This window comes from Equus quagga, chromosome 1, assembly GCF_021613505.1.
Source record: "Equus quagga isolate Etosha38 chromosome 1, UCLA_HA_Equagga_1.0, whole genome shotgun sequence".
In the NCBI taxonomy this organism is placed as follows: Eukaryota; Metazoa; Chordata; class Mammalia; order Perissodactyla; family Equidae; genus Equus; species Equus quagga.
In genome coordinates this window covers 139,165,413-139,181,499 of record NC_060267.1, presented here as the reverse complement: position 1 = coordinate 139,181,499, position 16,087 = coordinate 139,165,413, and the positions used below count along the sequence as shown (strand labels likewise).

Sequence of the window (16,087 nt, the reverse complement as noted above, 5' to 3'; positions counted from 1 at the left end):
CAGGATGATTTTGTGTTAATGCTCTCCAGTAAATAACCGTGCAAATGGGTGTTCTTCCCTTTGCCCGCCCTGAGGAGCATGTTCTGCCGTGAGGCGTGCCTGCCAGGTCCACTAAGGCCAGTAGGCAGGCAAGGTGACTGGAGGGTGCCCCTCACACTGTCCCTACAGACCTCCCCTCAATGCCCGAAGCAACACCAGAGCACTGCTGGCCACTTGCAGGCCAGCTCTTTGGGATAAAGATAAGCTGGTGGTGAGGGAGGGGGAGTGCGTTTATTCAGTTCAACAAATATTTATTGAGCACCCCTAGACGCTTTAAGATCTTTAAATAAAACATAGGATAGTCTCCATTTTCCAAAGAACTCTGCTCCGGGGTGAGGGGCTGACTGCAAAGTCAGTCAGATCTCTGCTTACACTGTGTGACCTTGATAAAGCCAAATTGCTACTGCTGAACCTCCACTTTATTACCTGCAAAATGGGAAAATAGTACCTGCTCTCCAAGACGACTATGACTGTGACACGCCTATGCCCCCCGCATCACCTCAGCCTCCCAGGGGCCTGCTCTGGACACAGACGTGACCCTACCACGAGAGGACAGGATCAAAGGCTGTGCGCCTTGCTGCACATTCGAATCCTAGGGGGGCTTTAAAAAGTCCTGATGCCCAGGCCACGCCCCAGGCTGATGAAATCAGACTCCCTGGGATGGAGCCCTGGCATCAGCTGAGTGTAAAGCTCCCCAGGCGATTCCAGCGAGCAGCCAAGGTGAACAGCCACTGACCCAGAAAGAAAGAGAAGTGCAATTATTTCATCTCGAGAGAAAGAAGGCTGGGGAGGCTGTTATGACTACTTCTTGTCAATTATAGTATTATGCCCTGTGTAATTTGAGGTTTAAGAACTACAACGTCATATTTACTCAGAACTTTATAAACTGCAAAGCACTTTCACATTCATGATCAAATTTAATCTTCCGAGAAAATTTAAGGAAACTGAGGCCTGGAGAATTTAATGACAAGCAGAAGGTACATCAGGTTAATGGACAAACACAGCTGGAGTGAACATCTACCTTCAAACCCCTCTCTCCTGCCCCCACCCCACCACCCGGGTCAATCCCTCTGAGAGCTGTGATCCAGACCTTCATGCTGGATTCTGGACCCACGTGTCCAGATGCCCTCCAGGATTGCCCCCTTGGCTGTTAGCGTCGGGCAGCTCCACTCTGTCCAGCACTGCTCAAGGCAGCTCCCCACGGGCCGTCCTCTCTGGTGTCTCCCATCTTTGGTCAGGCACAGCCGCTGGAGTCTCCACTGACACCTCCTCACCCTCATTGACCACCGGGAGTTGACCGCCCCCAGAGGACCGTGTGAATCCGTCCACTTTTCATGATCCCGGCCTCTACCACCCCCATCACAGCTTCTCCCTGAGCAGTTTCAATAGCCTGCTAACTCCTTTCCCTGCACCCCCTCTCATCCTCCAGTCCCTGCTTTTGACTTGTCTGCTGGACCCACTGAGGTCTGGGAGTCGGGCAGAGTTTCTTCATTTAAAAAAGTGAGCATTCTCGAGTGTCTGACGTGTATAATTCCACACACAAGTATGCGTGCACACATGCACGCATGCACCTCAAAGCTGCTTGCTCTGGGTGTGTCACACACTAGGACCACTTTCTGTGACAAACTCCTTTAATAAAGGGCTTGAAAACATTCAGAAGTCTGCAGCTGCCTTCTTCCAGCCAGTCGTGGGACCACAGGCAAGTTCTGTAACCCTTCAAATGTCTCACCTACAAAATGAGGAAGGCAATGCCCACTCAAGGGGATGTCGTGACCATTGAATGGACTGATGGCATAAAATGCCTGCACACTCTACTTCCTGGTAAAACTGGAGAAGGCGTTCTTCTGGGAGGGGGAAGGAGGGCCAGAGGTGTTTGCCAGGTGCCTGTGATGTGCCACACTCCCAGGGGAGCTTCTGCAGTCCCATCACTGCATCCCAACAAGCGTGAGGTGATGTTGTCCCCGCCTCAGTGAGGTTCCGTGGCCCGTCAGGGTCTCCCTCAGGTCAGTGGCAGAGTCTGGTTCAAACAGTCTGCACCCTCCGGAGTCCGAGGGAGCGTGCTGTGCGGGCTTCGGCTGACGTTTTCCTTTTCAGGGGATGAACAATCAGTACGCCCGCCGGGAGGTCTTCTGCCGGAACACCTGTCACGAGCTCAAACGCTTCTGGGAAAGGGAGATTGGCAAACAGACTTACTATCGAGAGTCGGAGGAACACCGCCTGGGAAGAAGCGCCCTGAGAAAGTAGGTGGCTTCTTTGTGTATTTTTCATTAACTACTTTTTAAAGGTAGACTATTTTCTAGAGCAGTTTTAGGTTCCTGGTAAAACTGAGCAGAAAGTAGGGAGTCCCATAGACCCTCCGTCCCCACACAGCCTCCCCTGCTGTCAACATCCGCCAGGGCGATCCATGCGTTACGATCAAGAACCTACCTTGACACATCATTCTCACCCTTCTTTGTCTATTTTTTTTCAAAGCAAAATTGATTTCCCCAGAAGAATGCCAGATGGCATGTTAGAATATGTAATTATCTTAATTTTCCATGCAGTCCTGCCGCCATCTATAGTTATGAGCAGTAATTTAAAAAAGCCAAGTTAACAAATGTACACTATAATTCTTATCTTTATGAACGGAAAAATCTCTCCTTTCTGTCACCATGTCTAGCACGTGAGGGTTACACTAAACTTGGGCGGCGGGTCAGCAGAGCTGTCCGTGAAAAGCAATCAAGCAAAGGAGACAGTGATCAATTCTCAGCACTCGTTTGGGTAAAGACATGAGATGCCCTGTGTGTTCGGGAAGGAGGGCTGATGGGCCCTCAGCCCTCTGGTGTGCATCCCTGTTGTCACGAAGTGAGTCCACCCGGTGGAGAGACCAGGGTCACAGTCATAGTAGAAACTGGCAGCTCACCACACACATACACACACACACACACACACACACTCACTGCCTCTCCATTGCTGGAGGGAGCCACTCACAGGCCACAGTGAGGGACAGGCCCCTCTGGGTTCTCTGTGCACTCCTGGAACAGCTCAGCCGGTGCCCATTCACTGAGGCCACAGCTTGTGCATGGCTGGCAGGTGGTGGGGCAGGTGCGTGCTGGCTGGACAGCAGGGCTCATGATTCCATTCTGTCTGAGAACATGCATTAATTCACATGAGTTAAACTCATTGTTGCCTTCCAAGCCCCCTCCTAGCCCTAGACGGGAGCCCAGCCTCCTCCACATTTAGAGACCTGCTCAGCCCCGTTCCTGGTCACAGGCAAGAAAAAGCAGGCCGTCCTACCTGCTGAAGCGTCGTGTTAGGGCCTCTCGTCTGGGGATTCTCAGAGTAGCTGAGTTGGGTGTTCAGTCCTTTCTGCAGTCCCTGCCATCCTCCTACCCCCCAGCCAGGCTACTCAGTACGCTGTACACCAGAGGCCACAGTGAGTTCTGTGCCGTGCGCGTGTCCCCCCAGGGAGCACACAGAAGGCCCCAGGTGGAGTGAAACTGGCCTGAGGAAGATGCAGAAACCAAAGCCTGGAAGTGAGGTGCAAGCCAAGGGGTGAGCAAAGTAGGCCCTGGAGCAAACTGCACAGTTTGTAAAAGAGTTCAAATATATGTCCGTCGATACAACAGAAGACTGCAGGAAATGAGCTCTCTGGGTGGCGGGGTGGCAAGACTTTCACTTATTATTTATCCTTCCCTCCTCTCTTCCACTTTGAACCAGAGAGCCAGCTCCAGAGAGCCTCTGCTCTTGACCACTACTCCGTCTTGTCCATTCACTAAAAAAGGCAGAGTCCCAGCTCATTAGGTTGTTCTGCGGCTTGAATAAGAAAATGTGCCTAAAGCACCCAGCGTGGTGCGTGGCGGAGCTCAGGGCTCAGGGATGTCAGTTCCCCTCCCTCCTCCGCACTCCCACCAATCCAGGACCCATCAAATCTAGCAGCAGCAAGATGCCAAAGGAAGAGCCCTGGCCTTTGGGTCTCTGGATGAGTTAGCAAATCTCTGTGTGCCTCAGATTCCTCCTTGTTATTTTTATCACAGAGAAAGAGACACTAAGAGAAGTAAGAGGGATGCTGAGGGGTCACTGCCTTTTACTAGTGGGGAGCACTTGGTTGATAGTGTTGTTCAAGTGTTCTGTGTCCTTACTGATCGCTTGTCTATTTGTTTTATTGATGGCTGAAATATGGGAATTGAAATCTTCAGCCATAATTGCGGATTTGTCGATTTCTTCTGACAGTTCTATCACATTTTGTTCATGTATTTTGAAGCTCTGTTATTACATGAATGTTTAGAATTGTTATATCCTCTTGATGAATTGACCCCTTTATTGTAAAATGACATCTTTCTCTTGGATAATATTCTCTGCTATGAAATCTACTTTGTCTGATATCAATATAACCGCTCCAGCTTTCTTTTTAATTTATTTTTTTACTGTATAGAGGTCATAATGGTTTATAACATTGTGTAATTTCAGGTGTACGTTATTACGTATCATCTTCTGTATGGACTGCATCATGCTCACCACCAGTAGTCTAGTTTTCATCTGTCACCATACATCCGTGCCCCTTTACCTCTTTTGCCCACCCCCCCAAACCCCTTCCCCTCTGGTAACCACTAGTCTGTTTATCCATGTGCTTGTTTATCTTCCACATATGAGTGAAATTATACGGTTTGCCCTTTTCTGTCTGGCTTATTTCACTTAACATAATACCCTTCAGTTCCATCCATGTCATTGCATGTGGGATAATTTTGCCTTTTTTATGGCTGAGTAGTATTCCATTGTGTATACATACTACATCTTCTTTATCCAGTCATCAGTTGATGGGTACTTGGGTTGCTTCCACTTCTTGGCTGTTGTGAATAATGCTGCAGTAAACATAGGGGTGCATAAGTCTCTTTGAATTGTTGATTTCAATTTCTTTGGATAAATACCCAGTAGTGGGATGGCCGGGTCATATGGTATTTCTATATTTAATTTTTTGAGAAATCTCCGTACTGTCTTCCATAGAGGCAGTACCAGTTTGCATTCCACTAGCAGTGTATGAGGGTTCCCTTTTCTCCACATCCTCTCCAACATTTGTTATTTTTTATCTTGTTAATTATAGCCATTCTACCGGGTATAAGGTAATATCTCACTGTAGTTCTGGTTTGCATTTCCCTAATAATTAGTGATCTTGAACATCTTTTCATGTTCCTGTTGGCCATCTGTATATTTTCTTTGCAAAAATGTCTGTTCATATCCTCCGCCTGTTTTTCTTTTTTCTTTTTTTTTTTGAGGAAGATTAGCTCTGAGCTAACATCTGCTGCCAATCCTCTTCTTTTTGCTGAGGAAGACTGGCCCTGAGCTAATCCGTGCCCATCTTCGTCTACTTTATATGTGGGATGACTACCACAGCATGGCTTGCCAAGCGATGCCATGTCTGCACCCGGGATCCAAACTGGTGAACCCCAGGCTGCCAAAGTGGAATGTGCAAACCTAACCGCTGCACCACTGGGCCGACCTCTGCTTGTTTTTTGATGGGGTTGTTTGTCTTTTTGTGTTGAGCTGTATGAGTTCTTTATATATTTTGGAAATTAACCTCTTGCCAGATATATGACTTACAAATATTTTCTTTCAGTTGGTGGGTTGTCTTTTCGTTTTGTTCATGGTTCCCTTTGCGGTGCAGAAGCTTTTTTTAGTTCCATTTATTTTTTCTTTTGTTTCCCTTGCGTGAGTAGACATGGTGTTCAAAAAGATGCTGCTAAGACTGATGTCAAAGAGTGTCCTGCCTATATTTTCTTCTAGGAGTTTTATGGTTTCAGGTCTTACATTCAAGTCTTTAATCCATTTTGAGATAATTTTTGTGTGTGATGTAAGATAATGATCTACTTTCATTGTTCTGCATGTGGCTGTCCAGTTTTCTCAACATCAATTATTGAAGAGACTTTCCTTTCTCCATTGTATGTTCTTGGTTCCTTTGTCAAAGATTAGCTGTCCGTAGACGTGTGTTTTATTTCTGGACTCTCAATTCTGTTCCATTGCTCCGTGTGTCTGTTTTTGGGCCAGTACCATGCTGTTTTGATTACTGTAGCTTTGTGTGGTATATTTTGAAGTCAGGGATTGTGATGCCTCTAGTTTTGTTCTTTTTTCTCGAGATTGTTTTGGCTATCAGGCTCTTTTGTTGTTCCATATAAATTTTAGAACTCTTTGTTCTATTTCCGTGAAGAATGTCATTGGGATTCTGACTGGGATTGCATTGAATCTGTTGATTGCTTTAGGAAGTATGAACATTTTAACTATGTTTATTCTTCCGATCCATGAGTGTGGAATATGTTTCCATTTCTTTATGTCTTCTTCTATTTCTTTTCAATAATGTATTACGGTTTTCATTGTAGAGGTCTTTCACCTCCTTGGTTAAATTTACTCCTAGATATTTTATTCTTTTTGTTGTGATTATAAATGAGATTGTATTCTTGACTTTTATTTCTGCTAGTTCATTACAGTGTAGAAATGCAACTGATTTTTGTAAGTTGATTTTGTACCCTGCAACTTTGTTGTAGTTGCTGATTATTTCTAATAGCTTTCTGGTGGATTCTTCAGGGTTTTCTATGTATAAAATCATATCATCTGCAAACAGCAAGGATTTGGATTCTCTCTCTCTCTTTCTTTCTTTCTATTATTCTATTTCTTTTATTCCAATTTGTATTCCTTTTATTTCTTTTTCTTGACTAATTACTCTGGCCAAAACCTCTAGTACTGTGTTGAATAGGAGTGGTGAGAGTGGCCACCCTTGTCTTGTTTCTGTTCTCAGAGGGATGGTTTTCAGTTTTTTACCGTTAAGTATGATGTAGGTTTTGGGTTTGTCATATATGACCTTTATTATCTTGAGATATTTTCCTTCTGTACCCATTTTTTTGGAAGTTTTTATCATAAATAGATGCTGGATTTTGTCAAATGCTTTCTCTGCATCTGTTGAGATGATCATGTGATTTTATTCCTCATTTTGTTAATGTAGTGTATCACATTGATTGATTTGTGGATGTTGGATCATGCCTGTGTCCCTGGTATAAATCCCAGTTGATCATGGTGTATGATCCTTTTAATGTATTGCTGTATTGGATTTGCCAATATTTTGTTGAGGATTTTTGCATCTATGTTCATCAGTGATATTGGCCTGTAACTTTCCTTCTTTGTGTTGTCCTTGTGTGGCTTAGGAATCAGGGTGATGTTGGCCTCATAGAATGAGTTAGGAAGTGTTCTGTCTTCTTCAATTTTTTGGAATAGTTTGAGAAGGATAGGTATTAAATCTTCTTTGAATGTTTGGTAGAATTCTCCACAGAAGCCATCTGGTCCTGGATTTTGTTTTTTGGGAGGTTTTTGATTACTGTTTCAATCTCTTTACTTGTTATTGGTCTATTCAGATTCTCTATTTCTTCTTGATTCAGTTTGGGAGGTTGTATGAGTCTAAGAATTTATCCATTTCTTCTAGGCTGTCCAATTTGTTGGCATATAGTTTTTCTTAGTATTCTTTTATAATCCTTTGTATTTCTGTGGTATCCATTGTAATTTCTCCTCTTTCATTTCTAATTTTATTTGTTCGAGGTTTCTCTCTTTTTTTCTCAGTGAGTCTGGCTAAGGGTTTGTCAATTTTGTTTATCTTCTCAAAGAACCGAACCACCTCTTAGCTTCATTGATCCTTTCTATTTTTTTTTTAGTCTCTCTTTTATTTATTTCTGCTCTAGCTATTATTATTTCTCTCTTTCTTCTGTCTTTGGGCTTTGTTTGTTCTTCTTTTTCTAATTCTGTTAGGTGTAGTTTAAGATTACTTATTTGAGATTTTTCTTCTTTGTTGAGGTAGGCCTGTATTGCTATAAATTTCCCTCTTAGCACTGCTTTTGCTGCATCCCATAAGAGTTGGTGTTTTCATTTTCATTTGTCTCCAGGATTTTTTTATTTCTCCTTTGATTTCTTCATTGATCCAGTGGTTGTTCAGTAGTATGCTGTTTAGTCTCCACATATTTGTGACTTTCCCAGACTTTTTCTTGTAATTGGTTTCTAGTTTCACAGCCTTGTGGTTAGAAAAGACACTTGATATGATTTCAATCTTCTTAAATTTATTCAGTTTGCTTTGTTTCCCAAAACATGATCTATTTTTGAGAATGTTCCATGTGCACTTGAGAAGAATGTGTATTCTACTATTTTTGGATGGAATGTTCTGTATGTATCTAGTAAGTCCATCTGGTCTAGTATTTCATATAAGGCCACTGTTTCCTTGTTGACTTTCTCTCTGAATGATCTATCCATTGATGTAAGTGGGGTGTTGAGGTCCCCTATTATTATTGTGTTGCTATTACTTTCTCCCTCTAGGCCTGTTAATAGTGGCTTTATATACTTTAGTGCTCCTGTGTTAGGTGCATATATATTCATAAATGTTTTGTCCTCTTGGTGGAATGTCCCTTTTATCATTATATACTGCCCCTCTTTGTCTCTCATTGTCTTTTTTATCTTTTTTTTTTTTAGGAAGATTAGCCCTGAGCTAATTACTGCCAATCCTCTTCTTTTTGCTGAGGAAGACTGGCCCTGAGCTAACATCCATGCCCATCTTCCTCTACTTTATATGTGGGATGCCTACCACAGCATGGCATGCCAAGTGGTGCCATGTCCACACCTGGGAACCAAACCAGCAAACCCCAGGCTGCCAAAGAGGAACATGTGAACTTAATCATTGCGCCACTGGGCCAGCTTCTGTCTCTTTTATCTTGAAATCTGCTTTGTCTTATATAAGTATGGCAACATTTGCTTTCTTTTGCTTGCCATTTGCTTGGAGTATTGTCTTCCTTCTCTTCACACTGAGCCTGTGTTTATCTTTAGAGCTGAGATGTATTTCCTGGAGGCAGCGTATTGTTGGGTCTTGGTGTTTTTGTTTTTTTTTTAAAGATTTTATTTTTTTCCTTTTTCTCCCCAAAGCCCCCCAGTACATAGTTGTATATTCTTCATTGTGGGTCCTTCTAGTTGTGGCATGTGGGACGCTGCCTCAGCATGGTTTGAAGAGCAGTGCCATGTCCATGCCCAGGATTCGAACCAACGAAACACTGGGCTGCCTGCAGCAGAGCACGCGAACTTAACCACTCAGCCACGGGGCCAGCCCCTGGGTCTTGTTTTTTAATCCATCCAGTCACTCTGTGTCTTTTGATTGGAGAATTCAATCCATTTACATTTAGAGTGATTATTTATATACAAGGGCTTAATAGTGCCATTTTATCTCTTGTTTTCTGGTTGTTCTATATTTCCATTGTTTTCTTTCCCTTGTATTTCTGACTGCATTTCAGTTTGGTGATTTTCCATCATGGTTTTCTCTTTGTTTATGATTTGCAGCTATGCTCTGATTTTTTGTTCAATGGTTACCACGAGGTTTGTTTAAAAGATCTCATAGCTGAGATAGTCCATTTTCTGAGAGCCTCTTATCTCCATTAGCTGAAGTAGGTTCCATCCCTCTCCTCTTTCCCATCTAAGTTATTGTTGTCACAAATTGTTCTTTTCTGTGTTGTGAGTTTGCAACTAAGTTGAAGTGTTTATAGTTATTTTTCATGGTTTTCTTCCCTTTATCTTTTATGTTATAATTAAGTGTTTACTAACCTATTCTGGTATAGAGTTGCAATTTTCTGATTCTATCTGTCTATTTATCTCCTTGGTCAAGGTTTTGTAAATTTTTCTTTTTAGTTTCAGATCACTCCAGCTTTCTTTGATTGGGGTTAAGATGGAATATTTTTCCATCCTTTTACTTTTAACCTATTTGTTTCTTCATATTTAAGTGATTTTCTTGTAAGCAGCATATATTAGATATAGCTTTCTAATCCAATTTGACAATTTTTGCATTTTAGTTGGATTTTTACGTCATTAACATTAACTGGTATAACTGAGTTTAAGTCCTCCATCTTGCTTTTTGTCTCCTATTTCTCTCACCTGTCCTTTATTCCTTCTTTTCTGCCTTCTTTTGGATTAATTAAATATTTGTTATGATTCCATTTTACCTCCTCTGTTGGCTTTGTAACTATATCTCTCTGTGTTATTTTAGTGGTTGCTTAGGATTTATATTTACATCCCTAACTTATCACAGTCCACCTTCAAGTGATATGCCATTTCCTGTAGAGTGTGAGACCCTTACAAGGTATAGTCCCATTTCTCCCCTCCTGGCTCTTGTGCTATTGTACAAAGTATCATTTGACTTCCACATACTTTATAATCCCCACATTACATCAGTTTTTGCTTTCAACTGTTGATCATCTTTTAAAGAGATGTAAATAGTAAGAAAAAAATTATTAATATGTACTCACATGGTTACCTTTTCAGGTGTTCTTCATTCCGTTGTGTACCTCCAGATTTCCGTATGGTCTGATTTCCCTTCTGCTTGAAGCACTTCTTTTAACATATCATTTAGTGACAGTCTGCTGGTGATGAATTCTTTGAGTTTTTTCATGTCTGAAAACATCTTTATTTCACCTCTGTTTTTGAAAGATAGCTTTGCTGGGTAAAAAATTCTAGATTGCCAGGGCCTTTTTTCTGTATTTTAAAGATAATTTACTTTCAAAGGAAAGTTCAGAGGAGTAAGATTAGAATATTTTGAACAGAAGTGAGAGTTAAAATATGTATATATTTAAATTTGCAAGTCCTGTGCATATCTTTTAAAACCTGAACACACACACACACACACACACACACATTCAGAAAAAAAGGGAAAGAAGCTTCCCTGAACCAACAGACATGGAGATGAGTACTCCGTTTATGTGTGTCTTGCTTCTATTTTCAGGCTCAGAGAAGAATGGAAGCAGAGACTAGAAACAAAGCTGAGACTGCGGAACAATCCAGATGAGACTGAAAAGCGGGCCAATGTTGGCTGAGAGCTTCTTGCTTCGTTGACACAAGAGAATACACAGCACTGAGATCACTCTGCCAGGAGAAGTTCATGCAAATCTCTGAGCCCCTTTGCTATAGCAAACAGACCTCAAGCCACTGTTTCCCCCACCTGCGAGGGGATTTATCCGTAAATCCTTTCCCAGGGCTAAATGGGAATAATTAGCCAAGTCAGTCCTCTGCCTGGGGGCCAGAATGTTATCCCAGATATCCCTAAAGCTGAGGTTATTTAATATCAAAGCTCCACACAGCATATTTTATTTCTATATAATTGTCTTCTAATTTTGAAATCCAAATATTGTGAATTCTAAGCACACTAGGGGAGATGATCTTCACAGTCATGCTTTAAACAGTGCACAGTAGTTTTCCCCACATTTCTCCTTGGAAATAGTTTTATGTAATCCTATCTCTTGTTTTCTTTTGATGAAAAGAGAAATGCACCTATCGGCAGAAATTAAAATGTTGTAAATAGTTATTAAGAGAAGGTTTGCAAATAAATTGATCTAATATCATTTTTTCTTCGAATGAATGCAATTGGCTTATTCGAAAACATGTTTACCTAGAATCGTTAAATAAGATCAGGATAATTTTAATAAAACTTGGTTGTCTTGCCATTATTAGTGTGCATGTTCTTCATTTTATTGCTTTACTTTAAATCTCTACATGCTTTCACTGGTTATCTCTCTGTCAGCTCAGCTAAAGTATATCTGGCCACCTGAACAAAGTGTTTGCCACATAGATTCTGGACTTTGAAATGTCACTGTCACTCCCCAGCCATCTCTCAGTTCCCCTTTATAGGACTGCTGCTCCCAAAAGTGCAAATTGCTACTTGCCAACCATGGCAAGGGAGCAGAGAGATGCATGTTGTAAAGTACCCGATGGTTGTAGGAAGCACCTGCAAGGCCTTACATACACAGGAGCAATGTTACCAGGACACACACAGAGCAAGGCAAGGGCAATTCCAGACAGTAGTGAGTGTAGTGTTCCAGTCTTCTAAATGCCCTGATGTGCCATAAAGTGCTCCCATCCACATCCCTGAGCCCAGAAGCCTTCATCAGGGTGATAAGAGGCACCAAAAGGCAAGAAGTGTTGAGAGATCATTTTCCTAGGTCCCATGCTCATATGATCCAGGAAATGGGGCTCAGAGCCCTCCCTCCCACTACGGTCTCTCATTCAATCTGGGATTCGATCCAGCTAATAAACTATGAATTCCAGCTGGGTTCGTTCGAGAGCATTTTTATGAAAGTGAAATTTTTGTCAGGTATAAGAGGAAAATAGGAATTAAATAGAGGGAGAAGAGAAATAGGGCTCACAGGCGGAGAGGCTCTCAGAAGCAAAGGCCTATCATCATGAGCTGTAAAACACTGCCGCTGGAATCAGCTGGAACCTACTGCTGGGATGCAGCAGAGGGAGGCAGAAAATGCAGGGGAAGAGTCATTGTTCACTTACTCGTTCACCACATGCCAGGCTCTGTGCTAGACAACTGGAATACAGCAGAGAAGACCAGAAGCACTGGCTCTGGAGGCTACAGTCTAGGGAAGTTGGCAGAAAAGTCAAGGCAATTCAATGTGAGGGACTTTAGCACTGGGAGCCACAGCAGGCAAAGGTGCACACCCCATGTGGGGACCCATTCTGGCCTAGGGAGGGCTACTTAAGAACAGGCTAGTTAAGCCCAAGTAAGCAGGATCCAGGTAAAGCTGAGATTCAGGGCTCATGGGTCCGGGCTCTTGAGAGAACACATTCAATAAGGCAGGAATAGGAATGAGGAGAAAGTGTAGGAAGAATCTGTAAGAATCAGCATACAGGGCCTTTTTGGCTGAGAGTTTGAGCTTTTCCCAAGAGCACAGGAAGCCCCTGAAGGGTGTTAGCCAGGGAAATGCCACAATGGCCATGGTTGTGAAAGGTTACTCCACACTGAAAGGTGGGAAGACCAGCCAGGAGCTTCTGCAGCCGCCTCCTGAGAAATGAGAAGGCCACACTAAGACTCTGTGCCTGGCAGCAAGGACTGGGAAAGAAAGGGAGAGGGAAGGGTAAGTGCCATTTTCTCACCGTACTGCAGCTGGAAGCCCAAGATCAAGGTCCCAGCCTGGTCAGTTTCTGGTAAGAGCTCTTTCTTGGCTTCCAAATGTCCACCTTCTCACTGTGTCCTCATATGGCAGGGGAGAGGAAAGGGACAGAGAGAGAGCAAGCTCTCTGCTGCGTCCTCTTATAAAGGCATTAGTCCCAACACAAGTGCCCCACCCTCGTGACCTCATCTAAACCTAATTTTCTCTCAAAGTCCTCATCTCCAAATGCTGTCACATTGGGAGTTAGGGCTTCAATGTACGAATTTGCAGAAGGGGGAGAGATGATACACAGCTCAGCCCATAGCAGAAAGGGATGCTTTACATCTGTGTATCAAGTCTTAGACACATCCCTGGGCACATCCCATTTGTGAAACTGACCAGGATCAACACAGCAAACAGTTTGAGAGCTGAACTATGGTGTGGAACACTACCCAGGTTTCAAATTGGCCTCTGGGTAGCACGCAACAGCAGACCACAAAAGCAGTCAAAGGCTTTGAAAAGTAATTGACATTTAAAACATAGCCCACAAAAGTGGGCCAGGACATGCTTCCTGGACATAAATAGATTGACTGCCTATTAAAATAGATATGTAAAAAGGAGAGCCTCATAATCTTGGACTCAAAATGTCCAGGATATAATCCAAAATTACTCATACCAAGAGCCAAGAAAATCTTAACTCAAATGAGAAAGGATAATCAACAGACACTAATACTGAGATGACACAGATGTTTGGAATTATCTGACCAGAATTTTAAAGCAGTTACAAAAATGTTCCAACAAGCAATTACAAGCACTCTTTAAGCAAACGGAAAAAGTAAAACAAATCTCAGCAAAGAAATAAAAGATATAAAGAAGAACCAAATGGAAATTTAAAAAATGAAAAATACAATAACCAAACTAACAAACAAATGATAAAAATAATACTGCATGAGCTCAACAGCAGAATGAAAAATACAGAGGAAAGAATTAGTGGATTGTAGAAGTTAATAAAATTATCTACTTTGAACAATAAAGAGAAAATAGGTTTTCTTTAAAAAAAGGAACAGAGTCTCAGGATCTGAGGGACAATAACAAAAGATCTAAACTTTGTGTCATTGGAATCTCAAAAGGAGAGGAGAAAGCATAGGCTGAAAAACATTTGAAGACATAATAGTTGGAAAATGTCCAAATTTGGTGAAAGACGTAAACCTACTGATTCAAAAAGCTGAGAATGATTGTTAACAAAAAGAATAAAATACCTCAGGGTGAATTTAACTAAGGAAGTGAAGGACCTATACAACAAAAACAACAAGGCTTTCCTGAAAAAAATAGATGAAGACATAAAGAGATGGAAAGACATTCCATGTACATGAATTGGAAGAATAAACATAGTTAAAATGTTCATACTACTTAAAGCAATCTACAGAATCAACGCTGTCCAAATCAGAATCCCAACAACATTCTTTACAGAAATAGAACAAAGAATCCTAAAATTCATATGGGGCAACAAAAGACCCCAAATTGCTAAAGCAATCCTGAGAAAAAAGAACAAAGCTAGAAGCATCACAATCCCTGACTTCAAAGCATACTACAAACCTACAGTAATCAAAACAGCATCGTACCGTACAAAAACAGGTGCACAGATCAATGGAACAGAATTGAAAGCCCAGAAATAAAACCACACATCTATGGACAGATAATCTTCGACAAAGGAGCTGAGGGCATACAAAGGAGAAAAGAAAGTCTTTTCAACAAATGGTGCTGGGAACACTGGAAAGCCACATGTAAAAGAATGAAAATTGACCATTCTTTTTCACCATTTACAAAAATAAACTCTAAATGGATCAAAGACCTAAATGTAAGACCTGAAACCATAAGGCTTCTAGAGGAAAATGTAGGCAGTACACTCTTTGACATCAGTATTAAAAGGATCTTTCAGACACCAAATCTTCTCAGACAAGGGAAACAATAGAAAGAATAAACAAATGGGACCTCATCAAACTAAAGAGCTTCTTCAAGGCAAGGGAAAACAAGATTGAAACAAAACAACAACCCACTAATTGGGAAAAAATATTTGCAAGTCATATATCCAACAAAGGGGATATACATATCCATAATATATAAAGAATTCACACAACTCAACAACAAAAACTCAAACAACCCAATCAAAAAATGGGCAGAGGAGATGAACAGACATTTCTCCAAAGAAGACATACAGATGGCCAATAGGTACATGAGAAGATATTCATCATCACTGATCATCAGGGAAATGCAAATCAAAACTACACTAAGATATCACCTTACACCTATTAGAATGGCAAAAACAACCAAAACAAAAAGTAACAAGTGTTGGAGAGGTTGTGGAGAAAAAGGATCCCTCATACACTGCTGGTGGGAGTGCAAACTGGTGCAGCCACTATGGAAAACAGTACGGAGATTTCTCAAAAAATTAAAAACAGAAATACAATATGACCCAGCCATCCCACTACTGGGTATCTATCCAAAGAACTTGAAATCAGCAATCCCAAAAGTCCCATGCACCCCTATGTTCATCGCAGCATTATTCACAATAGGCAAGACGTGGAACCAACCTAAGTGCCCATCAAGTGATGACTGGGTAAAGAAGATATGGCGTAAATATACAATGGAATACTACTCAGCCATAAAAAAAGAATAAAATCACCCTATTCACAACAACATGGATGGACCTTGAGGGAATTATGTTAAGTGAAATAAGCCAGACAGAGAAGGACAATCTGTATGACTCCACTCATATGAGAAATTTAAACATGTGGACAAGAGAACAGATTAGTGGCTACCAGGGGAAAGGGAGCGGGGGGGGGGGGGGGAACAAAGTGTGAAGGGGTGCACCTACAACACGACTGACAGACAATAATGTACAACTGAAATTTCACAAGATTGTAACCTATCATTAACTCAATAAATAAAATAAAATAAAATAAAAACCTGAGAGACTCCCAAACAGGATAAACCTAACGAAATCCATATACAGTATGGTCAAACTTCTGAAAACTAAAGACAAAGAAAAAAATGTTCAAATCAGCTAGAGAGAAATGATGTATTACCTATAAGATAACAATGATTCAAATCATAGCAGAAGCTCATCAGAAATCATG

General features: G+C 41.7%; 1 protein-coding gene across 1 annotated transcript; it reads left to right on the top strand.

Moving 5' to 3' along the window:
* The first annotated feature begins 2,100 nt into the window (after nt 1-2,100).
* On the top strand, nt 2,101-10,892 carry FAM240A (family with sequence similarity 240 member A). The gene is made up of 2 exons (XM_046654402.1): nt 2,101-2,279; nt 10,802-10,892. Exons 1-2 carry the CDS (start codon nt 2,137-2,139, stop codon nt 10,890-10,892), a joined length of 234 nt encoding a protein of 77 aa, XP_046510358.1. The 5' UTR covers nt 2,101-2,136.
* Nucleotides 10,893-16,087: the final 5,195 nt, after the last annotated feature.

What these genes read in the sequence shown, in the direction of transcription:
- FAM240A (XM_046654402.1), top strand. Translation starts at nt 2,137, where the DNA reads ATGAACAATCAGTACGCCCGCCGGGAGGTCTTCTGCCGGAACACCTGT. An exon ending in GGAAGAAGCGCCCTGAGAAA is followed by an intron (nt 2,280 to 10,801) that starts GTAGGTGGCTTC and finishes TTCTATTTTCAG; the next exon opens with GCTCAGAGAAGAATGGAAGC.